Genomic DNA, 25679 nt, shown 5'->3' with positions numbered 1-25679 from the left:
CCTCACGCCCCACGTGTTGAGCAATTCGGCGGTACGTCCACCCGGCCTCCCGCATGCCCACTATACGGCCTCGCTCAAAGTCCGTCAACTGCACATACGGTTCACGTCCACGCTGTCGCGGCATGCTACCAGTGTTAAAGACTGCGATGGAGCTCCGTATGCCACGGCAAACTGGCTGACACTGACGGCGGCGGTGCACAAATGCTGCGCAGCTAGCGCCATTCGACGGCCAACACCGCGGTTCCTGGTGTGTCCGCTGTGCCGTGCGTGTGATCATTGCTTGTACAGCCCTCTCGCAGTGTCCGGAGCAAGTATGGTGGGTCTGACACACCGGTGTCAATGTGTTCTGTTTTCCATTTCCAGGAGTGTACATAAATGATAATACTATCTAATGTACAACAAGCAGTATTAGTTCTTTTTGCAGATGACACCAGCATTGTTGTCATTCCCAGTATAAATACATAAATGGAAGAAATGGTGAACAAAGTTCTCAAAAGTATCATTGGCTGGTTTTCTGCAAATGGTCTCAACCTGAATTTCACAAAGACACATCATATTCAGTCCTGCATGTCCAGGGGTACTTCACCAGTGACAAGTGTAATGAAATAATACGTAGGGTGGAAACTTCAAAATTCTTAGGTGACCATATTGATGACAATTTAAATCGGAAAAAACACCTTTTGGAACTCCTGAAACTACTTAGTTCAGCCACGTTTGCACTTAGCATCAAGGCAAATTTTGGAGGGAGTGGAATCAGTAAGTTGACGTATTTCACGTATTTTCATTCAGTTATGTTATATGGAATTAATGTTCTGGGGTAACTCATCTTTAAGAAAGACGTCTTCATTGCTCAAAAAGAAGGAATGGTATGTGAAGATATCAACATCAACATTAGCAAGCAAAACTGTGTAGTATGCAATGAAGGCAAAAAAACAAGGCAGCCTTTTCCACTTGGAGGCACTAGAGCCTCTAAACCACTTGAAATAATACATGCAGACCTGTGTTGACCAATGGAGGTTATGTTATTCAGTGGTGCAAAGTATTTTTTCATTTTGAAAGACGATTATACCAGAATGGGATTTGTTATTTTCTGAATACAAAGAATGAGACTTCAGAAAAATTTCAAGAATTTCAGAAAATGGTGGAGAGTCAGCAAGAAAGGAAAATCAAAACAGTAAGAACAGATAATGGAAAAGAATTCTGTTGTGTGAATTTTGACAGTTTGTTGAAAAAAAAAAAACCATGGTATTATACATCAGTTATCCAACAGCTATTCACCAGAACAAAATGGATTGGCAGAAAGGTTAAATAGAACTGTCGTAGAAAAGGTAAGATGTTTACTATTTGATGGCAATCTTGGAAAAAAAATTGGGCTGAAGCAGTTAATAGTGCAAGAAGATAAAGTGAAAACTAATAGAAGATCACAAAGGCAGCCATAACCAAATAGAAGATTTGATGATTACAAGGTTTATTTTTCTGCTGGAACTTCAGATCAGCTCGAGGATCCAACAGCCGTGCAGGAGGCCTTTAGCAGACCTGAAGGATGGAAATGTGTTATACATGAAAAGATACATGTGTCTGAAGACAACAATGCCTGGGAAGTAGTAAACATTCCAAGGTGAAGTACAGTATCGCAGTAAACTAGTGGCAAAAGGATTTGCTCAGAAACTTGGAGTTGATTATGATGAGACCTTTTCTCCTGAGGTAAGGTATTTAACACTTAGACTTTAAATGGCTTTATCTGTTGAACTGGATTTGAACATTACACATCTTGATCTTGATGTTAAAGCTGCTTTTTTAAATGGTATTCTCAAAGAGTATATTTTCTTACAACAACCTGAAGGATTAAATCTTTGTAAAGATAAAAGAAAGGTTTTGAAGTTAAAAAGGGCTATGTATGGTTTAAAACAACCATCCAGAGTATGGAGTGAGAGAGTAAATGTGTCTTAAGCTCTGTTACAAAAGGTCTGATTTAGAAAACATGAAGATAAATGCTTAGTTACTATGGTAGATTTGTATGTGGATGACTTTTATATATCTTCAAATGACTCAAGTGAGACTAAATTTTTGAAAAATAAGTTAAGTTCAGAGTTCAAAGTAAAGGATTTAGAAACGGTTAAAAATTATTTGGGGATGGAAATCAAATATGATAAAGCAAATGGAGTATCAACTTTAAGTCAAGAGAACTATATTGACCAGTTATTGAAAAAGTTCAACATGATAGATTGTAAAACTGTAGACTCCTGTTGAAATGAAGCTTGATTTTCTAAATGGAAAAGAAACTAAAACTAGTGATGTACCTTATCAAGCCCTAATTGGAAGCTTAATGTATTTATCAGTACTTACAAGACCTGACATCTCTTTCAGTGTGAGCTATTTAAGCCAGTTCAATAATTCTTATACTGAAAAACATTGGATATGTGCTAAGTGAATTTTGAAATATCTGAAGGAAACTAAGAATTATGGTCTAAATTGGGCCAATTGTCCTTTAGACAGAAAATCATACACTGGTTTTATTTTCAAACTATGTGGGTCTGTAGTGTCATGGCGGAGTGCTAAGCAAAAAACTGTTGCTCTTTCCAGCACAGAAGTTCAACATATGGCTCTTTCAATAGCTTGTCGGGAGGTTATTTATTTAAGGAACTTGTTACATGAACTGGTAAACTATAATAAGTATGTCAAATTATTCAATCATAATCAGATTGCACTGAACTTATCTGTAGATGCTTCCAGTCATAAAATGTCGAAGCACATTGATGTTCAACATCATTTTATAAGGGAAGCTGTGTCCAATAAAGTTGTAAAAACTGTTTACTTACTAACAGCTGATATGCCTGCTGACATAATGACAAAGGGCTTGAAATAAGAAAAACATTATGATTTTTGGGACTGCATGGGTCTAGGTATTTTTTAAGAAAATCATTTAAATGTTTTGAAGTGAGGGTGTTAAGCTGGTCAAACCTATTTAAATGATTTCGATATGTGATTAACTATGTGTATCTTTGACTGCGTTTTACATCTTTGTCCCCACGTGCTGTTCCCAGTTTGTTTACTTGTGTGTGTAAGCTAACATGCAGTGAAGTGTATCAATGTGAACAATTACAATAAATTATATAATGTGCACAAGTTTATCATGTTCTCAATTTCCACAGAACCTCAACACATCTCATCTAAAATCCACCTATCTGCTAACTTTTCATCTAGAAATTGCCAGACATATAGGGACCAGTGGGATGGTGACCCATTCTGCTGGAATATGACATCAGGCTGCAGGTGTTCCACTTATGGCACAGCAAACTCTGTCCAGGTAAACATCACTGTTGATGGCAGAATCAATGAAAAATAATGGACCAATGATGCAATTGTGTATCAATCCTCACCAAACATTGAAACATTGTTCTTGGGACTGTCTCTTTCCATTTAATCTGTAACATGAGGAAACTGTGAACCTTGTATATATGAATGTTATGACGATTCAGTTTGCTGGATACTTGAAACGTTGCCTCATCGGAGAAAAAAATCTTTTCCAAATTGTCATTGTTTGCATAAGTATTGCCTAATATATCCACTGCAAACTGCTGACACTGAGGTTTGTCTGTAGGCTTTAATGCCTCTAGCAGCTTGTAACATGACAGCGTATTATAAAGGAAAGATGCATTTTATTCAGTCACAAACATGCAACAGCAGATGCACTGGTGGCAGCTAAGATCATGTCATATTCATGTTGACAGCTGAAATCAGCTTGACAGAAGCATATGGGGGCCAGTTTCTCACTGTGCTCCACAGCTGGGGTAGTCTCTGGACTTCCACCTGCTGCTAACCTGGCCGCATGACCAGGAAAACCCGTCTGTTGGGCAGCACAGTGACTGCTCGTTTCTGTTTCTCATGGCTGCTTTTTGCACTCAGTGCAAAATTAAAACTCACCCTAAAATTAATAAATATTGAACCATATGTCTCACTGAAGAGCCAATAAGCTCATTTGAAGCTGAACAGCTGGATGATAATGCTTGTGAAGACGTGCCTTCGATATCGACGTTAGCTTAAAATATGTTGTAAGTTAAATGTTATAAATAATTCCTGAATTGTAAAAGTGAATATCTTGGCAATGCATTATGTGATTGCAACAAACAAGGGGTCTACAGATACATGTTGTAGAACTGTGTTGGTCTTTGATAGTAGATTTACTGAAATTATTCACATATTTAAATGAGAGACCAAAAAGTGGATTTCATGCAATTAAAAACAGCTTTTAGTAAGAAAATAGTAGAGAAACATTAAAAGTAGTGGCAGTACTGTAAACTTTAGAGATGTAGGAAATTATTTAATGTATAGGCTAATTTAAATTGTTTGTTAATATTTCCTCTTATAAACCCAAAGATAGTGAAAAACCATAGAAATTATTGTTAATACATAAACTATGGCAGCTAAAAGAAAGCTGATAATAGCATAATATTACTCAGAAAATTTCCATGTGATTTAATTTATAATATGTGTGTAAAAGGAATTTCAGCTATTTTCACGTTCAGTAGTTTAACTGACTCCAGTGGTGCTTGACAAAGGTTTCCTGGGTGAACAGCACTAGTTTGCAAGTGAGTCTAGGTTCTGACACCTTTGGAGGTGGTCATGCTGTGTTAGTCTATGTTTCAAGAATGTTTTTCATGTGTGTGAATTATTCAGAGTTCCTACTTTCAGACACAAAAATCTTTCAGCATCTGAGGGACTTGTTATTTTTCAGGTTGTGTGTGATACAAGCCACACTTTAGGAGGTTCCAGTGTGTAGCCATTGTGGAATTTATAGTTTGAGATACTGCGGAACTTTAATGGCTTTCTAAACATAACTCACACATTTAATTGTGGTTTATTCAACCACCTCCAAGAACTGAAGAAACTCAATTAGGCTCTGAAAATAATTTATTGTGAACTGTGGCTTTCAATTTTTCTATGTTGGTATGGTTAATGAATTCAGATTTGTGACATTTAAAATTTATGTGAATGCATATGTGATTTTTGCATAGCAAATCCTCCTGTATTTATATTAAATACTTTTGTGGAACACTGGGTACATTCTGAGAAATTTGAGTTGGTTCTCCATAGACAAAACATAACCAAACTTGTAAGTCAAACCTTATTTATGGGGGTCCATTGATGTGCTGGTGCTGTTTAATGTGTAGGTAAATCTTTTGTGCAGTAGTATGTGGGGGCTCCAAGTTGATGTAGAACTTGTGAACAGTTTTGAATTTTGATTTTTTGTGAGTTGATGAGAGAGATTGTATTTTATTTCAACATCCACACCACATGCTCATTCCGCTTAAAACCCGTATGGCTGCAAGCTGCACCTTGTAGGGATATACAGTGGAACTTCAATTTTACGTTCTCCAGTTTTATGTTCTTAACTATTCTACACCATAAATTTGTATCCACTGTGAAACACTCGTAAGATCAGTGCTAAAAATTCCCCTATTTTACATGTCTTCCTAGAAAAGTTTGTTTAAATTCTAAGTCTTACTTGATGTCTCGCTTGACTTCTTTTCATTTTTTTCCTGTTGGTATTTGATGTGACTGAATAAGTTGTAAGTGGCGCAAAGAGATATGGTTTGCACCACACGTAGTGGCGGACTTAAGGGAATATTTTTGGCTGTTGCAGAGAGGGGAGATGTGAGGGGAAATGCAGGTGCAACCTACAATCGGCCAACACAACTTGCAATGTTTAGCTTCACTTCACAATTATATTACAAATACTGCTAGTTAACAGCAGCAATGGAAAAGCAGGACAGTCAGCACAAAGTATTCCAAAACGAGCCAATATGTGGCAAAGGGACCCAGATGACACCTTTCCTTGAGCCACATATAATGCAGTCTCATCTTTTTGCATGTATTTCCAATGTACTGTATTCAGCAACAGTACTGATCATCAGCCTTTTAAACTCAAACACTGAGTCTCAAAGAATATGCTCTGTCAGAATCAAGGAAACATCAGCTAGTGAGCACTTATTGGCTGGTGGCTTGTTATGTCACCCAACAGCTAGCACAGCCACCATACCACACTAAACCCAGTTTTAAATGGTTTTACATGAGCAACTTACTGGTGATAATTGACTACTCGAAGTGCGGCACCTTTCATACTTGCATGTAAATCAGTGGCCAGCTATGACGTGAGTGTGTCTATGACATCAATGATCAATAGATTGTGCCAGGGTGGAGTTCTAAATTTCCGAGTGTGCTGCATGCTGCGCATGCACAGGGACAAGGGACAATAGCAGTGTCTGCTAGTATTAGAAGTTATAGCCTATTCTGACTGAGTTCACTCCAGCATAAAAATGAATTTTGTGATTTTGGGTCTTATTAATCTTTATTGTGTTGTTTGTTTTGTTTTCATGGCACTCTGAAAAGTTACATAAGATACTGGTATTTTTTCCTACTCGTATTCTCCTACAAGAGAAACAAAATATTTGAAAGCAAAAGGTATTTACATTTTACAGAGAAAGAACCTAGACTGTGCATAGATAAGAACATAAATAGGTAGACATGTTTTAATGGAAAAAAAACCTAGTTGAATCATCATAAGTATGCATATACAGTCCAGGGACCAATTTCTATTGAAAACATGTCAGGCAAGGTCAATCACTCTGCTATTAAAGGTGCATATTGAAGACTTTGTAGAATAATGAGAACTAGCTAACTAACTGACAATCATGGGGCTGTGGCATATACATATACAGGTACCCTTACATCAGTTGACAGTATCACATGACATGCCTGCAGCTGCAGTGGCACCCCCTGGGACAAGCTGACTGAGTATCTCTGATCTGTCCTCCATATCAATACTTGAGCTGGTTGGGGAATCCAAATCACTGTTAAATATTAAACTTTTTTGAGCCACAAACAAATACAGTAGTAGATAGTGTTAATTTTAAACTTATTTTGAAGTATAATCTGAACAAATTAGAAGAGTGGTTCCAGATTGTATATAAACTTGTGAATCTTATTGAGTCGACTTCTGTCAGTCATACGATATGGGACACAGAAATCTCATGGCACCACATTTGGATTACAGCTAAATTGCAAGTAGAAGTAGTTTATACGGTTTGTAAAAGGGGAATATGTTGCATTTAGAGCAACAAACTGATGTACAGGAATGTGAGAATGCAGAAAAACTTGTTTTCGTTTGAATATAGTATTTTACGGCAGCCAAATACAGCTATGAGAGAGATCACCTCCTCTACAGGTAGGCAACCGGTGACCTATGGGCCAGATCCAGCCCACAGTTGGTATCAGTCCAGTCCGCAGAAGAAGTCTGTGGCAGAGAGAGTGAGGTGGTCACATTATGCTCCACCCAGGACACACTTTCAGATATTCGGCATTCTGTCATTTGAATTTTTCAAGTTTGGATTCTGTATAATATAGACAGTCTGTGCTAAGTTCAAGTGATTTAGACTTTTAAACTTTTCAAAATGAACAAAGAAGTTGTGGCTTAATTTATTTAGTATTACAGAAACAACCCATGCCTATGTGATCAGTCATCAAAAGTATTTTTGGACAAATATTTAAAAAATTCTTGCTATTAATGTTGTTGTGAACATTGTTTCTTTACTGATAGCATTCCAAAATTTTGAAACAGAAGTTTTAAGACAGCTACTGTAACATGTTGTAAGTAAATAAAACAGTGTTCACAACACATTAATAAATGTAAACATCTGAAGATGCGGTAAATGTAAAATGAATTTACTCTCAAAAATGTATGTTTTGATGCATATTTTGTTAGTGTGGCATAGCATGTCAGGTAAGAGGTGCTATTTGTATTGGTGTATTACATCATAAACATCATCATGCATACTGTAGTCTCAACTGTATGTGCTAGGAATGTTGCCCTCATGTCACATGATGAGGCGGACTGCGAGTTTAAGTAAGTACAATGGATGTAACTATAGTGAGACATTTGCCTCACCATCCATCCTGACTTGAAGCTAATATTTTGCATACAATATGTAAAACATATTTATTTAGCAAAATTAATAAGAAGGAATGTACATGTTAACATAAAACATTCAGAATTACTGTGCAAAATGATGCATTGTCGATGATGCAATGTCAAAATCCTCTGCAACCAACTGGCTCCGCTCCATGCAAGACTTGTAAGGTGTCAAAACTTAAAGTGCATCGGCAAATTAACTGTGATCATTTGCTATTCTTTCTCAAGTTTTAGTTGTTTTATTTGTTCTTAATGTTCTTGCTCATGAGTGAATAGTGATATATCTATTTGGTTGAAAGAAATTTGAATTAAACTGGAATAAGCTGGCTACCTGCAACGGATATAAGAAACCTTTTTAGCACAGCAAAAGGTATGTATGTACTCGTATTAATATAGTTCCTATTATGTTTTCATTAGTTATGTAACATAACATAATTTTAGTCTTTTGCTTTTGTTTGGTTTAGATTATTTAGAGGAAATTAGGTGGATGGATATTATACCTACTTATGAAGATTTGTAAGGAGATCTAGATAAAGTGAACCACTCTGAATTAAATGTGTATTTACTTTTTGTCAACAACAAAACTTTTTGTAACCAAAGTAGATCTAATCGTGTTAATAGTAGAAAGGTGAAATTTTATGAAGATGGCTGAATACTGAACAAATTTTGACAAAACTTTATAGTAATATAGCTTATACATCAGAATAACACAAAGGCTACTTTTTACTGTGAGATGATGTCTCATTTCAATGGGAAAATAGGGAAAATAGAATAATGCGTGAGAAGTTATGGGGCAGAAAGCAAGTAATACTTACACGCTATTATGTTTAAATGTTTATTCTCTAACCCATTTTTGCTTCAGCATTTTTACTCATCAGATTATTTTTTTTAGTAATTGTTTTCAAATTCTTTGCTGTACTTTGAATACTGTGTTTCATCACAAACCTCCCCAAATTTTTATTACCTACTAACTACTTTATTTGATTATTTAAAAATTTCATGTAGTTATTTTTTAAAATAGTATTGGTGCTACATTTGATGGTTCCAATTCAAAAATAAACTGTTTCCATTGCATCTGTGTCAAGTGAGCTTATGCTGCCATTTGTTTCTGGTGCACAGAATCAAATCTACTGTCATAATGATATGGGTCAATGGCTAGTTTGTTCCTATAACAGGATGTTATCTCAAAAACTTGAAATTTAAAAAAATTATTGAACTCCCCCTCTGAATTATGACTTTGTTAAGGGCATTGTATAATTTAAAAGTAAATTTAAGTACAGTTGGTTGGCAGAATATGCTCCTTGGCTGGCATATTTCCAGAAATTTAAGGGCACATTGTGCATATATTGTGTATCATTTCTATCAACATTAACAAATACACAAGGTTTGTTTGTGGTGAGACATTTCACTCACTATAACAACATGCATGAATTTGCAAAAATGTTCTGTTGAAAATATGTCCATCATAGTACAGTTGCTTTCTGCCCCACCAAAAAGAAATAGAAGCCAACAGAAAGTTATAGGGTCAATAATTTCGACTGTGATGTTCTGTGATACTCATGACTAGATCCAAGGGCAAAGAACAACATAAAGATGTTTTTGAAGGCCTTATAAAACTTAAAATTGGACCTGGTGACCACATTATGAAAGAACACACAGAAAAATGTATAAAGAATGCCACATACAGTTCAGCATGAAATAATTAATTTATGCAGAGAGATGTCATTAGAGATATCATTGCTGCTGTAAAGAATGCACTTGCCTATAATACAGTGAGGGTTCATTTATATTTTAATTTACCTTGTTGTGATCTTCAACTTGGAATAGTCCAAGAACCCAAGACTTGTTAAATATTCTTCTTATCTGTAGAATAACTTAATTGTTGACTAAAAGCCAGGAATTGACAATTCTGAGGTTTCAAGACTTTTATTGTGCCTTTAAATACAACAGTATGATAAGTATCTTGTTACAAAAGATCTTCTGGGTAATGAATAAGAAGTATTTGAAAAAATACTTCATATATGTATACATTATTGATATAAATTTCTGGTCATTGGTATTCCTTGATGTTGTGGCTGGCACAGAAGGCTCTTTGCCACCTTTCACTACTTTGCCCTCAAGACACCAAGTATGTCTTCAATACTCTTGGACTGGCATGGAGACCAGGCGGAACACCTCATGCAAATAATAAAATACACAAAGGGGGACTTGTCCCCTAATAAATCTTCTTACATACTAATAATTTAAAACTTTATGTTCTGAACGATTAATCTGGATAACAATAATACATCTAATTCTACTACTAAAACTTGTACATTTATACTCAAAATTAGTATGAGATTTCACTTCCATCCAATGAAATTACTTATTTACAAAATTTGGCTACAAAATATCTGGAAAGTTCTGTACCCTCACAGTATCTTGGAGACAAGAGCCGTGACATATCAGGAAAAGAGCAACTTTCCATTCGTTTTAGGTTTTTTGATGAGGAAAAGATTGTGGTTCATGAAGAGTTTCTTGGTTTTTTGGAATTGATTGCCATGGATGGTAAATCTATAGCCTCTGCCATCAATGATTTTATAGCTAACACAAGTTTGGATCCCAAAAATTGCTAGAACGAGGATATGATGGATGTTTGATTATGCCAGAAAAGGATGGTGGTGTTCAGAAAAATATACAAGAAGTATAAAAAAGTGCTGTTTTTTCACTCCGCTAACCACAAACTGGTAGCATGAAATGCAGTTACCACAGTAAAAGAAACGATAAATTTCTTTCGAGAGTTGGCTTTTCATTGAAAATGCAGACCTAATCTTCCAATCCTCTGTAAAACTGGGTGGTCCCTGAAATATGGAAGTATCAGTATTTTTAAAGACAGTTATGCTCAGATGGTCATGGCACTTTTGGCACTGTCAAAAGGTGGCAACAGTATGACCAGAAAATCTGCTTTTCAGTTGCATTGTGCCACTAAAAATTCTGAATTTATTGTTGATATTTGCATTAAGTAAAATATTCTGCACTGTTGTAACCAGTGGCAAATGCTCTACAGTCCACAAGTATGGACATGTTTCAGTGTGCAAATCACATCAGAGAAATAACTGACACTTTGAGGAAACATCATGAAAGTGCTGATGTTCAAAGTGTGAGTTTAATAACCAAAGCAGAGACAATCACCAACAATCCTGGGATTGATTTTAGAATGCCATGAATCACAAATCAGCTGATACATTATGCAAATCCTCCAGCACACACTGCTAGCAAGTTTTGGAAGAGATCTATAATGATCCCCTACCTAGATTCTTTAATTATGTCTCTAGAGCAATGTTTTTCTGAGGATAATTTACCTGCGTACTCATTGCTTACATTGAACCCTTGCATAATGCTTCAGGTGTTGTATCAATACTTTTTGAGAAAAATGGAACCTTCTTATAGTTCTTGATGAGCAGTGGTACAGTGGTACAATACATGGGAACAAAAATATGTGGGACCGAGGAAACTGAAGGAAATGGAGTTTGTTGTGCTAGCTAAAGAAACACAACTGTTTTACCAGCCATAAAACAGGTGCTTCACATTTCACCTGAGCAGCCCTGCACAACATGCACCAATGAAAGATCATTCTGTATGCTACAAAAGGTCAAGGATTGGTTATGAAGGGTCAAGACTTTCGACAATAACAAAAACTGTCTTGTCAGCCTTTGTATGATAAATGTGCATAGAAAGAGGGTTCTAGAAGTATGAAATAAGTTTGAAACCAAAATCTTAATCAGATCCTCACAGGCTATTGCTGAAGTAAAATTAGTTAATAACTTAAATTACTAAATATTTTTCAATTCCTACTACTTATTGAGTTTTCTTACTTTTGTCTCACCCGTAACCAAATGATAGGTATGCCCATAGTATGTATCATATGAGAATCAGATCTGCGGGTCACGGAAGGTCAGCCATGTCTGATCTGACTTTCAGGTGCAAAAAATCTTACTCATCCTTTACCAAACAGATACATGATACCAGTCTTCTGGTGGGTGTAGAAAACTGGGAAATGTCTAGTGACTTTTTCTATTTACCACAAATATCCCATGGCACCTTATAATCAGAATGCAAATAATCTCTAACTCCCATTTCTGTTGTATTCCATAATAATACCTATTTATTTCAGCCAGTGAGTGTAAGTGATAAAAAGTAGTGGTAAAATTTTTATTGCTCTCAGGTGTCCAGTTGGATTCCATTGCTTACGTAACATGATATTTTGACAGTGTACCTTGCTGTCACCTTCAAGTGATACCTGTGGAATGTTTTTCTTGGCTACATTGTGCCTCCTATATACTCATACTGCTTCCCACCCCTTCACACATTGCTTGAACACATGCCACATTGGTTAGAGTGGTGAGAGATGCATTTGCTGAATGCTGGGTTCAGACTCCTGTTCCTCAGTGTGTCTGCAAGGTGGTCACTCTCAGCTGATGTGACTTCAGCTAAGCTCCCCCCCCCCCTCCCCTTTTCCATCTATCCAATTATCGAATACGACATGCAGCCAGGTAGTAAGGGAAGGGATGGGGAATGGTAAGATTATACAGGGCACATGATGTAGCAAAGGATGCTCATTCTACAGGTATCACCAGAGGATGGTAGCAACGTACACTGTCAAAATATTATATTTTGTAGACTTCAGCATCTTTTTAACAGAACTGCCTGATGTCAGCAAGCTATACAATGTACTATTATTTTCAAACTTTCAGTTGGATTATCAACAACTTTCATTTGTTATATTTGAGCACTTTTGGTATTTTCAAATTAAAGCCGTCAAAGTCTCTTGAACCTTAAACCGTTACTGCTGGTGACATTGTAACTGATTTGCCACATGCTAAGAATGAAGAGCAACAATTCAGGTGTTTGAGCATATCACACTTTTCCCATGATATTAGAACAGGTAGAGTTCTACTCTAATAACTCTTATTTGATTGGATAGGTGGTGTAAGGGCTCACAGAAGTAGGGTGTGTGAGCATTCGCCTCACAGTTCTCAGTATGCACATCCTCTTGTCCTCTGACTCCACATGAGGCTGCTGGCAGCGAATAAAATCATGCAAACATGCTGTACATGCCAGTATAAGTTAGTAGAAAACCAGGGTGTTGACTACATGCAAGTATGTGTGTATCGTACTGACAGTCAAGTCACGGGCAATTAGTAGCTGGACTATGGCTACTAGTATCCATTTGCAGCTTGCCTTTCATGACCCAAAACCCCACCATTGAGCCCAGATCAGTGGCCAGAGACAGTGATCAATTATGTGCGAGTTTTACTTACATGAATGTGTGTGTCTGCATATGTTTGCGTGTGTGTGTGTGTGTGCGTGTGTGTGTGTGTGTGTGTGTGTGTGTGTCTCCGTCAGAAGAAAACTTTTTGGCAGATAAAGCTCACATGTTTAGATACCTCTATATGGTGAATATCAATATATCCTTTTCATAATACTGTTATTATTCCATCCTGGATTTTTCATTGTTTCATATAGTGGTGTAATTAGTGTATAGAAATGAAATCCATCATCCAAGTCATAACTGAGAGCAGTTAATTTTATTCCATATTGTCTTGACTCACAGAAGTGTTCATTAGGGTCTGATAATAACATTTCAAAATTGGATCAAACATAGCATTTGTACAGATTATTGCCAAAGCTATCTTCAGCAGTCATTCTCAATATTCCATAAATTTAACTCACTTGTGTTATATATACATCAAAAAAAAGTTTTGCATCACCTCGGTTTCAAGAGTTCTGGAACCTGTACAGAAAACTGGAATAGAGATCAACATAAACATCATTTACACCCTATTTATTGCTCATGAAAACAATTTATTGCATGTTGTACTACCACACAGCAAGACCTTCAGAGGTGGTGGTCCAGATTGCTGTACACACCAGTACCTCTAATGCCCAGTAGCATGTCCTCTTGCACTGATGCATGCCTATATTCATCATGGCATACTATCCACAAGTTCATCAAGGCACTGTTGGTCCAGATTGTCCCACTCCTCAATGGCGATTTGGCATAGATCCCTCAGAGTGGTTGGTGGGTCACGTCGTCCATAAAAAGCCCTTTTCAATCTATCCCAGGCATGTTTGATAGGATTTATGTCTGGAGAACACTCTAGTTGAGCGATGTCATTATCCTGAAGTAAGTCATTCACAAGATGTGCATGATGGGGACGCGAATTGTTGTCCATGAAGATGAATGCCTCACCAGTATGCTGCTGATATGGTTGTGCTATTGGTCAGAGGATGGCATTCACGTGCAGCCATCACAGCTCTTCCATGACCACCAGCCACGTACGTTGACTCCACATAATGCCTCCCCAAAACAGCAGTGAACCTCCACCTTGCTGCACTTGCTGGACAGTGAGTCCAAGGAGTTCAGCTTGACCAGGTTGCATCCAAACATGTCTTCGATGATTGTTGGGTGAAGGTATGTGCAACACTCATCGGTGAAGAGAATGTGATGCCAATTCTGAGCAGTCCATTCGGCATATTGTTGGGCCCATCTCTACCATGCTGCATGGTGTCGTGGTTGCAAAGATGGACCTTGCCATGGATGACGGGAGTGAAGTTGCACATCATGCAGCTTATTGTGCACAGTTTGAGTCATAATGTGACGTCCTGTGGCTGCATGAAAAGCATTATTCAACATGGTGGTCTTGCTGTCAGCATTCCTCTGAGCCATAATCCATAGGTAGTGATCATCCACTGCAGTAGTAACCCTTGGGCAGCCTGAGGGAGGCATGTCATCAACAGTTCCTGTCTCTCTGTATCTCCTCCATCTCTGAACAATATCGCTTTGGTTCACTCTGAGGTGCCTGGACACTTCCTTTGTTGAGAGACCTTCCTGGCACAAAGTAACAATGTGGATGCGATCAAACTGTGGTATTGACTGTCTAGGCATGGTTGAACTACAGACGACACGAGCCATGTACCTCCTTCCTGGTGGAATGACTGGAACTGATTGGCTGTTGTACCCACTCTGCCTAACAGGCATTGTTCATGCATGGTTGTTTACATCTTTGGGTGTGTTTAGTGACATCTCTGAACAGTCAAAGGGACTGTGTCTGGGATACAATATCCACAGCCAATGTCTATCTTCAGGGGTTCTGGGAACTGGGGTGATATAAAACTTGTTTTGATGTATGTACATCTTGTAAATAACATTTCCATCCATAACCGACTTATACATAACTGTGATTCCTCTGTGGGTTTGTGCAATATGTTTCATGTAATGTAATTCCATATGTACGTATATGCCACTTTTCATGAAGCTTTTCACATGTGGTGCTCAACATCACTCTTTTGATGGCTGCAGCAAGAAGACAATAACTTGTACAATGTCAATGTCTTATTCTGTTTTTGGTATATAGTAATTACCTTGTAACCACTGTCTAATCATTTTGGTGTGAATCTGCTATTAGAAATTCATTCCATCCTCTGGCTCCCTTGATGCGTTATGGCTCTGGGGACTTCGATCTACCACTGCCATTGCAATTTATCAGCTAAATTATGTCTCAATGTCATGCAAAAAATATATATTAATACAAGCTATGTTCTTTCAACATCAACTGCCAGTTTACTCTGAAATGTACAGAAGATACAACCAGATATCAGCACTGCTTGTTCCCATATGGTAGTTTTGTGTATGACTACCATGGTAAGGGCATATATATATCTGTTGAGTCAATTATTTCAAGTTTTCCTGATTTAGTGGTACTCCCGTATCTGTCAAGTGAACTAATTTATGAAAACTCTTGTCATATTATTGTCTTTTTTCTCTAAACTTAAATAGAATATTGCAGCTTTGTGGCAATTAACTGAAGGGGACTATGAAAAATAATGCTAACCCTCATTTTAGTAAGGGTTGGTCTGATCACTTTATCTGCTGTGTTTTTGAATGCACCACATGCTAGTGACAAATTGTTCCATGTGAACTGCTACAAAATGCTGTCTGTTATATAAGCTTCTTTTTCTTAGGGTGTTTGTTCTTATCTTTGAGTTGGTTAAACATAGAACCCACAGTAACGCAAAATGCAGTCTTTCTTCCATTGACCCCTTCAGTTGTTCACATAGACCAAGGAATTAATTTTTAAAAGCGGGGTTGTCTTGGTTAATTCATTGAATCATTTTAAATCATTCCAGGCTCTGCACCATGATGGTATTTGCAGAATATTGTGTATGTAATCATGTCTGAGTGAATGAATGATTAAGGACTAAAAATTAAAACATATTTAGAAAATATGATTCCATATTTTCTGTGTTTTCTAGTTTGGTTGGATGTAAGAAATACAGATACTGTTGATGAGCTGCTAAAAGGTGTTCCAGAGAGGAATCAAGATTACTTCAAACCCTACTGTGGTCTACCAGTAAGCACATATTTCAGTGCTCTGAAACTAAAGTGGATGATGGACCATGTTCCTACAGTAAGAAAGGCTGTTGATGATAAGTCATGTATGTTTGGTACTGTGGACACTTGGCTTATATGGGTATGTTTGTAATTCATATGAATCAGATTAATTAATATTGCTGACAAAGTTTGTTTTTAAAGTATCAAGTTCACAGTTTTTATGCGAATACATCTTTCTAGGAATATTTTAAGCTTTAGGTTCAACATACAGCACCTGTAGCAATATATTTTGAGTGTTGTTCTTGTTGTTGTTGTTACTGCAGTCTTCAGTGCAAATCTACTCTATGCTGTGCAAGCCGCTTTGTCTCCAGATAACTACTGCAATTTACAACCTTCTGGATCTGGTTACTGTCTCCCTCTAAGGTTTTTATCCCCCACACTTCCCTCCAATACTAAATTTGCTATCCCTTGATATCTCAGAATGTGACCTATCAACTGATCCCATCTTCCAATCAGGTTGTGTCACAAATTTCTCCTCAATTTTTTTTAAAACTTCTCGGTTTTTATGTGATCTACCCATCTAATACTCAGCATCCTTCTGTAGCACCATGTTTCAGAAGCTTCTATTCTCTTCTGGTCTACACTGTTTATTGTCCATGTTTCACTTCCCCACATGGCTACACACCATACAAATACTTTCAGAAAAGACTTCCTAACACTTACATCTATACTCAATTTTAAGAAATTTCATTTCCTTGGAAACACTTTTCTTACCACTGCCAGTCTACATTTGGTCTTCTCCAATTATTTTTCTGCCCAAATGACAAAACTCATTTACTGCTTTAAGTATCTCATTTCATAATCTAATTTTCTCGGTACAAAGTTGATGTGGTTTACTGGAGATTGGGGGACCTGGCATGAGGTGAAGCTTGTGAACCGTGCCGTTGGTGATGACGGAAATGTTGCCGGCGGCGCAGGAGGCAGTTTGTTTACAATGTGTGGCGGGCGAGGCAGGCGAGGCGTGGTCGTGGTGTTCGGAGGCACTCGGCGGATCCGACGGGAGCTGAGGCAGCAAAGTGTCCCAGGAGTCAACGCGACAAGATGGCCGCCAGCCCAAAGCAGTGGCACCGTGGTCGGATGAGCTCGGTAGAGCTCGTGAGCCATTAGTGAGTCCATTGTCCGAGGGTGTGGCCTGTGGCAGCATGGTTGCAGGTGAAACGCTTGGCACGAGTGCACTGTTTGTGTTGTCAGTGGCGGTTACATGGCGGCGCGCAGAAGCCGAAATTGCATAGTTTGAGGTGCTGTCCGCAAGTGTTGGGGTAGGAGCCGTCAGTTCGGGAACATGTGACGCTCGTCGCATATGGGCACTTGTGTCCGGCTGAGTGTCAAATGCTGCCATGTTAGGAGGGCGTGGCTCTGCGAAGCTGTCAGTACATGTTATGGCAGTCTTGATAGCACAGTTGTGAGGGGTAGCAGGAGGTAAACACATGGAGGCTCGATTGCTGAGACTGCAAGCAGATTTGGCGCACTTACTGACCTTGCTTTGTCCTTGCTGTAGTGTCTTTAATTCCTTTGCTGCATCCGAGAGCTGGAGCTGAGTTTTGTGGAGCCAGAGGGAGAGCTCGAAGTTTTCCTTGCATAGGCGAGCGAAGTTTTCAAGCTCGACAAGGCACTTGTACGTTGTTTCTTGTAACGTCGTCAACAGAGACGAGCACGTACGGATGAGATGAGCCCGGACCAATGTGTCACGGGGGTAGGTCAACAGAGCACAGGGGAAGTGAGTCTTGAACGGGTGATGAAACATGGTGTTTGTGGTGTCACAAGAAGTCATTGCCTAGTATAGGTTCATCAATTTCATACACTAAAGAATTCCACTCGAGTTTGCAGTTTGCGGAGAGTGAGACAACGTGGGAGTTGAACCCGAGCATTGTAGTTTAGTTGAATTCACGGCCTGCAGTGAAGTATGATGTGGGCGGATGTTCGATGACGCTAAGGATGTAGACAGCAGCAAAACATCGGCGCCTGTGTCCACTAGGAAAAGGTATTCCAACAAAATGTCTGTAATGTAAAGTTGTCCGCAATTATCCGGTCGTTCCCAGAGAGAATGGAGGACTGGGGGGTGCCTGTCATCTTGTGCGCAGGAGGTGGCACCTGGACCTACTTGCGACTGGCGTTTGGGAAGTAGCAGGGTGGTCTGCAGTCCCTCAACAAACCAAGTGTGGAAGTAACAGTACAGGTAGTGCAGTTGCATTTCCTGTGGAACGTTCGTTGCCAGTGGCGGTGGCCAAGGTTCGGTGGCCACAGTAGGCTCAGTTGCAGGAGGGGGCGTGGCCATGGGCAGAGCCGGTGACGTCCCAATAGCTTGTTTACTGCTTCCTGGAGTGAGCGGAACGGTCGGCACAGTGCAGCTCCAGCTGCTTCTGCCCGCAGGATGATGAGCCTGTACCTGAGACTTGTCAAGTAGGCAGTGGCTGGTGAAATAGAACAGTGATGCATCGTGTAGCTTGTCAGCAATTGTCATTCTTTGCTCGACAGGTTCGGGAGACCTCTGAGCCAGAGCAAAGTGGATGTGAGGAGATAGTTTATCTGGCCAGATGGCGAGAAGAGCTGTGTCAGAGAGTAGATTGGCGCTGACCAGGGCATGTAGCCATCTCCAGAGCTGGGAAGGTTTGTCATTGGCTAGTTGCTCGACGTGGAGCACTTGCCATACTGCTGCCTCAGTTGAGCATGCAAGCTGACTTAGAACTGTCTTTTTGGCTAGAGTGTAGCGGGTAGATGAGTCCGGAGTGTCGACCAGGTCAGCAATCAAGTCCTCCTGGTCGTGCAGGTGGGTGATGAGGCACAGAAACCTGGTTGACTCGTCGAGTTTGTAATGGTCGAACACTTCGTCCGCAATTTTGAACCAGGTTGTAGCTCTGTCGGGATTAAATGGCGGCAGCGTCGGTAAACGTTGTAGAATCTTCGGAAGAACAGGTTTAGTTGAGTTTGATGGGGCACTGCCTGAAACGAGCTGTTGTTGCTGTAGTATTCCAGGAGAGTGTGCCTCCAGGGGATGTGACAACGACAGCTGTTTGGGTGGCAGCGTGAAGGTGACACATTGTGGTTGCACGCAATCTGTCGCGACGCGGAAGGCCGACGCGGGTGAGACACTGTAATGTGTTGATTGAGGTTGCGGAAGCTCAACACGTTGTGGGTGTTTTTGGATTGACGCGTCGTGGAAGATCGATGTGGATGAGGCACCAAGATGTGCCGAGAACGGTAGTGGAAGCTCGATTGGAGCCGGCGCGGGGCGACAGGTGAGAAAAAGTTCAAAGTTTGAGAACACGTATTAGTCCGCGGAAAGCTTGAAATATGATCAGAGCTGGGGCCACCTGTGTTGCAGGGAGGCTGTGGAGGTGCGGGCTGTACAGAAGCACAGTGTGGGAAATGATGTCGAAAGTTGGACAGAATGTGTGAGTGTTCACTGTTCATAGTCACTCCACTCAAAACAGTGTGCGGATAAGGTGAATGTCGTGGCACAAAACACTGGGGCATAAAAGTGGGACAGAGGTGGAGGTCAGGCACAGATAACAAGTTATTGTTCCCGTTGCAGGCTGAGGTATTGAAATAGGAAGGCATGTGCTGATGCCTGATTGAGGCAGGCGCCGTCGTGGCCGGATGCTGAGGAGGTTGACCTGTGAATGAAGCAGTTCCGGCCACATGGCAGGTATCCGGGTGGTACTGCACAGATTGCGGCATGGTAAATCGTTGTCCTGGCAGTGGTAGAGTGTCCAACAAAGCATTTGCAGAAATCGGCATTGATCCTGCACTGCACGAAGAACCATAAGAGGTAACTGCACAGTCAATGAGGGAGGGCACATGTGGTGGGAACAAAGGCATTTGATAGCTGGAGTCATGCACACTCCTAACCTCACTTATTGTTGCAGATCTAATATGTCCGGCGAAATCGGCATAATCATCGAGTGAGAGGCATCATGTTGCAGTCCTGGCGGGTGTACATCACCCGCAACACAATGCATGTCGATCACAAAATCCGGCGTTAGGCGCTGGACAGAAGTCATTGTTTGAATGCTGTGTCGATGTAATATACGCGAAAATAACTGATGCGGAGGTCGTGGACACAGTAAAATGGCAAAAACGGAAGACGTTACAATTCGGGGTCACCTGGTGAGGGTGGAGTTTGGGTTAGTTACACCAAACAACAACTCATTTAGCAGTAGTTCACTTATTCACCCAAACACAAGCAAGGCTCACAGAGAACTGGACATGGCCAAAGATAATCTTAGCTTAGTTCAAAGATGTATGCATCGATGTTGGTGTTGATTTCATCGGTGCCACAAAAGTAATAGATTGTACTATGTATCCCTTAACAAATTGTGTAAACAAATGCATATTGAGGGCTATTTTCCTGATGAGCTAGAAGTGTCTAGGGTAGTTCTAATACATAAAAAAGGAGATACTGACTCATCTTCAAGTTACAGGCCAATTTCTATAGTCCCAGCTTTTTCTAAAGTATTGGAATGTGTAATTTACCAACACTTATACACTCCTGGAAATGGAAAAAAGAACACATTGACACCGGTGTGTCAGACCCACCATACTTGCTCCGGACACTGCGAGAGGGCTGTACAAGCAATGATCACATGCACGGCACAGCGGACACACCAGGAACCGCGGTGTTGGCCGTCGAATGGCGCTAGCTGCGCAGCATTTGTGCACCGCCGCCGTCAGTGTCAGCCAGTTTGCCGTGGCATACGGAGCTCCATCGCAGTCTTTAACACTGGTAGCATGCCGCGACAGCGTGGACGTGAACCGTATGTGCAGTTGACGGACTTTGAGCGAGGCCGTATAGTGGGCATGCGGGAGGCCGGGTGGACGTACCGCCGAATTGCTCAACACGTGGGGCGTGAGGTCTCCACAGTACATCGATGTTGTCGCCAGTGGTCGGCGGAAGCTGCACGTGCCCGTCGACCGGGGACCGGACCGCAGCGACGCACGGATGCACGCCAAGACCGTAGGATCCTACGCAGTGCCGTAGGGGACCGCACCGCCACTTCCCAGCAAATTAGGGACACTGTTGCTCCTGGGGTATCGGCGAGGACCATTCGCAACCGTCTCCATGAAGCTGGGCTACGGTCCCGCACACCGTTAGGCCGTCTTCCGCTCACGCCCCAACATCGTGCAGCCCGCCTCCAGTGGTGTCGCGACAGGCGTGAATGGAGGGACGAATGGAGACGTGTCGTCTTCAGCGATGAGAGTCGCTTCTGCCTTGGTGCCAATGATGGTCGTATGCGTGTTTGGCGCCGTGCAGGTGAGCGCCACAATCAGGACTGCATACGACCGAGGCACACAGGGCCAACACCCGGCATCATGGTGTGGGGAGCGATCTCCTACACTGGCCGTACACCACTGGTGATCGTCGAGGGGACACTGAATAGTGCACGGTACATCCAAACCGTCATCGAACCCATCATTCTACCATTCCTAGACCGGCAAGGGAACTTGCTGTTCCAACAGGACAATGCACGTCCGCATGTATCCCGTGCCACCCAACGTGCTCTAGAAGGTGTAAGTCAACTACCCTGGCCAGCAAGATCTCCGGATCTGTCCCCCGTTGAGCATGTTTGGGACTGGATGAAGCGTCGTCTCACGCGGTCTGCACGTCCAGCACGAACGCTGGTCCAACTGAGGTGCCAGGCGGAAATGGCATGGCAAGCCGTTCCACAGGACTACATCCAGCATCTCTATGATCGTCTCCATGGGAGAATAGTAGCCTGCATTGCTGCGAAAGGTGGATATACACTGTACTAGTGCCGACATTGTGCATGCTCTGTTGCCTGTGTCTATGTGCCTGTGGTTCTGTCAGTGTGATCATGTGATGTATCTGACCCCAGGAATGTGTCAATAAAGTTTCCCCTTCCTGGGACAATGAATTCACGGTGTTCTTATTTCAATTTCCAGGAGTGTAAGTTTACTTTGAAAATCTAGGAATAATTAGTGAATCATAACATTGTTTTAGAAAAAATTTGTCAATGTTTGATGCTCTAGACTGCGTAGTCAAATACATACATCAAGTGTTTGAAGATGAACGTTTTTCTCAAGCTACTTTTTGTGATCTAAGTAAAGCTTTTGACTGTGTAGAGCACACACCACTTCTGGAAAAAGTTGAATTCTATGGAATTGAAGGTAACAGCCTTAAACTATTAAAATTGAATCTACAGAACCGTAAAAATAGCATCTGCAATGAACCATACAAATGTTGGCTTGGTTTCTCCTTTCATGTGGTATGACAGGCCCCAATTGAACAGCTCTGTCAGGAGGGTCAATATGGAGCTAGATCAGCTGCTTCGGGCGGCTACTTTGTCAGGCATAGGTTTGGTTCCTGTTGATGGTATTGGTAGGTGGGACTTCACATGACATGGCCTGCATCTCAATAGGAAAGGGAAAGGTAAACTGGCTGGGATGATAGCAAAATCTTTAGGGGGGGGGGGCATTGAAACTAATGGGAGTACATTTTTAGGCTAAGATCCTACGTTGATTGAAATTAAGCTTAACGAGAAGTTCAGACACACAGGTACTGGAGATGTGAAAATATGACGAGATTCTCATAACAGTACAGTGAAAAATAATGTTAGTATGTCACAAGATTGGCTTAAAAGCACAGTGAAAAATAATGTTAATATATTGCATCAGAATATCAGGGGATTAAAAAATAAAGTAGGTGAGCTTCTTGTTTGTTTAAAAGATTCTGAAATTGATGGTGGAATAGATGTACTATGCCTGTCTGAATATCATATAGTCGCAGGTATGGAAATGGTAAATGTAGGTGGATATAAGCTTTCAGCACATGTAAGTAGAGACACTATGGAGAGAGCAGGAGTTGCCATATATGTTAAAATCAGTCATAGTGTGAAAAATTTGGAAACTAAAAAGTTTTGCGTAGAGCAACATATAGAAGCATGTGCATGTGAGCTTACACTAAATAATGGCACTTTTATAATTGTAGCTGTGTATAGGTCCCCTTTGGAAAATGTCCAGCTATTTTTGAAAAACTTGGATTCTTTGTTCTGCTCCTATCAGACAAAGGAAAGCAAATTATTGTTTGTGGGGTTTCCAACATAGATTTTCTGCAAGAGTCCGATAGAAAGCTTGAACTTGACTTGGTTCTTTCAATTTGACATCAGTTATTGATTTTCCTACTCGGGTGGTACAAAAAGCAGCACACTGATAGATAACATTTTCATAGAGCAAGATAAATTTAATCAAATAAAAACTTTCCCTGTTATGAATGGTCTGTCTGATCATGATGCACTGCTAGTTACAGTATATGATATAGCTCCATACAGTAATGCAAAACAGTCCTCCAAAATAGTGCACTCCAATAACGATTTAACAATTCAAAATTTTAGGAAAAGCTTGCAACAGTTAGACTGGGATGAGGTATACAGGGAACATGATGCCAATTTAAAATTTAACCTATTTCATGACACCTTTGTGAGTACGTTTGAAAACAGTTTCCTCTAAGAAAACAGTGAAATATAATTGTAGGAAACCATGTAAAAAGCCATGGCTTACTAAAGGGATAAAAAATCTTGTAAACAGACAAGGGAAATGTATCTTATAGCTAGGAGGAGTAATGATCCTGAAACAGTGAAACATTATAAAAACTACTGCACTGTATTCAGAAAAGTTATCAAAAAGCCCAGAAGTATGTCCATTATGTCTGAGATTAGCACATCTGATAATAAAATTAAAAGAATTTGGAATATTGTGAAAAGGGAAACAGGGCAACCGAGAGCATAGGAAGACTGTATTTCTATCAAACACAATGAACAGTTTGTTAACAATAAGTCAGAAGTAGAAAACATTTTTAATAATAACTTTTTAAGTGTTGTAGAGAAAATAGGATCCAGCTATTCATTAGAAAATGAAACGACGTACGTGGAAGAGGCAGTACCTATGCAATTTGATAAAATTGAAATTCAACCCACCTCTTCTACTGATATTAGGAAAATAATAAATTCACTCAAAAGTAAATGCTCACATGGAATTGATGGCATTTCCAATAGAGTACTAAAATCTTGTTCCCAACAAATAAGTAGGATTCTTAGCCACGTATGTAGCAGCTCACTGAAACAGGGCATTTCTTCAGACAGACTGAAGTATGCTATTGTTAAACCATTGCATAAAAAAGGGAATGGATCTGATGCTAACAACTACTGCCCAATCTCATTTCAGACAGCTTTATCCAAAGTTCTTGAAAAAGTAATGTATTCAAGAGTAGCATCACATATTTGTAAAAATGAAGTACTAACAAAATGTCAATTTGGTTTTCAGAATGGCTTTTCAACAGAAAATGCTGTATATGCTTTCACTGATAAAACATTAAATGTATTGAATAACTGAACATCACCCATTGGGATATTTTGTGATCTCTCAAAGGCTTTTGCTTGTGTGAATCATGAAATTCTTCTAGATAAGCTTAAGTATTGTGGTATGAGTGGGACAGTGCACAAATGGTTTAATTCATATTTAACTGAAGAATGCAGAAGGTTGAAAATAACAGTACAGATAGTCTGCAAAAACCAGCAGTGTCCTGTAACTGGGGTGGTATCAAGAATGGTGTCCCACAGGGTTCAGTCTTGGGGTCCCTTATTGTTCTTAAAATATATTAATGACTTGCCACTCTATATTCATGAAGATGCAAAGTTAGTTCTTTTTGCTGATGATACAATTATAGTAATCACACCCAAGAAGCAAGAATCAGCTGAGGAAATTGCAAATAATGTATTTCAGAAAATTAATAAGTGGTTCTCTGCAAATGGACTCTCACTAAATTTTGAGAAAACACAGTTTATACAATTCTGTACAGTAAATGGCATAACACCATTGATAAGTATAGACTATGAATGGAAGTCTTTTGCTAAGGCAGAACACTCAAAATTACTGGGTGTGTGCTTTGATGAGAAATTAAATTGGAAGAAACACATCGATGAGCTGCTAAAACGGTTAGGTTCAGCTACTTATCCTATTAGGGTTCTTGCAAATTTTGGTGATAAACATATCAGTGAATTAGCCTAGTATGCCTATTTTCATTCACTGCTTTCATATGGCATCATATTCTGGGGAAATTCGCCATTAAGAGAGAAAGTATTCATTGCACAAAAGTGTGTAAACAGAATAATATCTGGAGCCCATCCAAGATCACCTTGTAGACATTTATTTACAGAACTTGAAATATTCACAGTACCTTCACAATACATATATTTGCTTATGAAATTTGTCATTAAAAACCCATTCCAGTTCAAAAATAACAGCAAAGTGCATAGCTACAAC

At 39.9% G+C, this 25679-nt stretch overlaps 1 protein-coding gene across 1 annotated transcript in view; it reads left to right on the top strand.

Moving 5' to 3' along the window:
- Positions 1-25679, top strand: part of LOC124594350 (glycerol kinase-like) — a 285935-nt gene that overhangs the window by 64251 nt on the left and 196005 nt on the right. Inside the window, exon 4 of the mRNA XM_047132718.1 lies at positions 16265-16482. Within this exon, the coding sequence (XP_046988674.1) occupies positions 16265-16482 (218 nt within the window). The remainder of the gene's footprint in view (positions 1-16264; positions 16483-25679) is intronic.

The sequence above is a fragment of the Schistocerca americana genome, chromosome 2, assembly GCF_021461395.2.
Source record: "Schistocerca americana isolate TAMUIC-IGC-003095 chromosome 2, iqSchAmer2.1, whole genome shotgun sequence".
Classification (NCBI taxonomy): Eukaryota; Metazoa; Arthropoda; class Insecta; order Orthoptera; family Acrididae; genus Schistocerca; species Schistocerca americana.
This window is presented reverse-complemented; position numbering and strand designations above follow the sequence as displayed.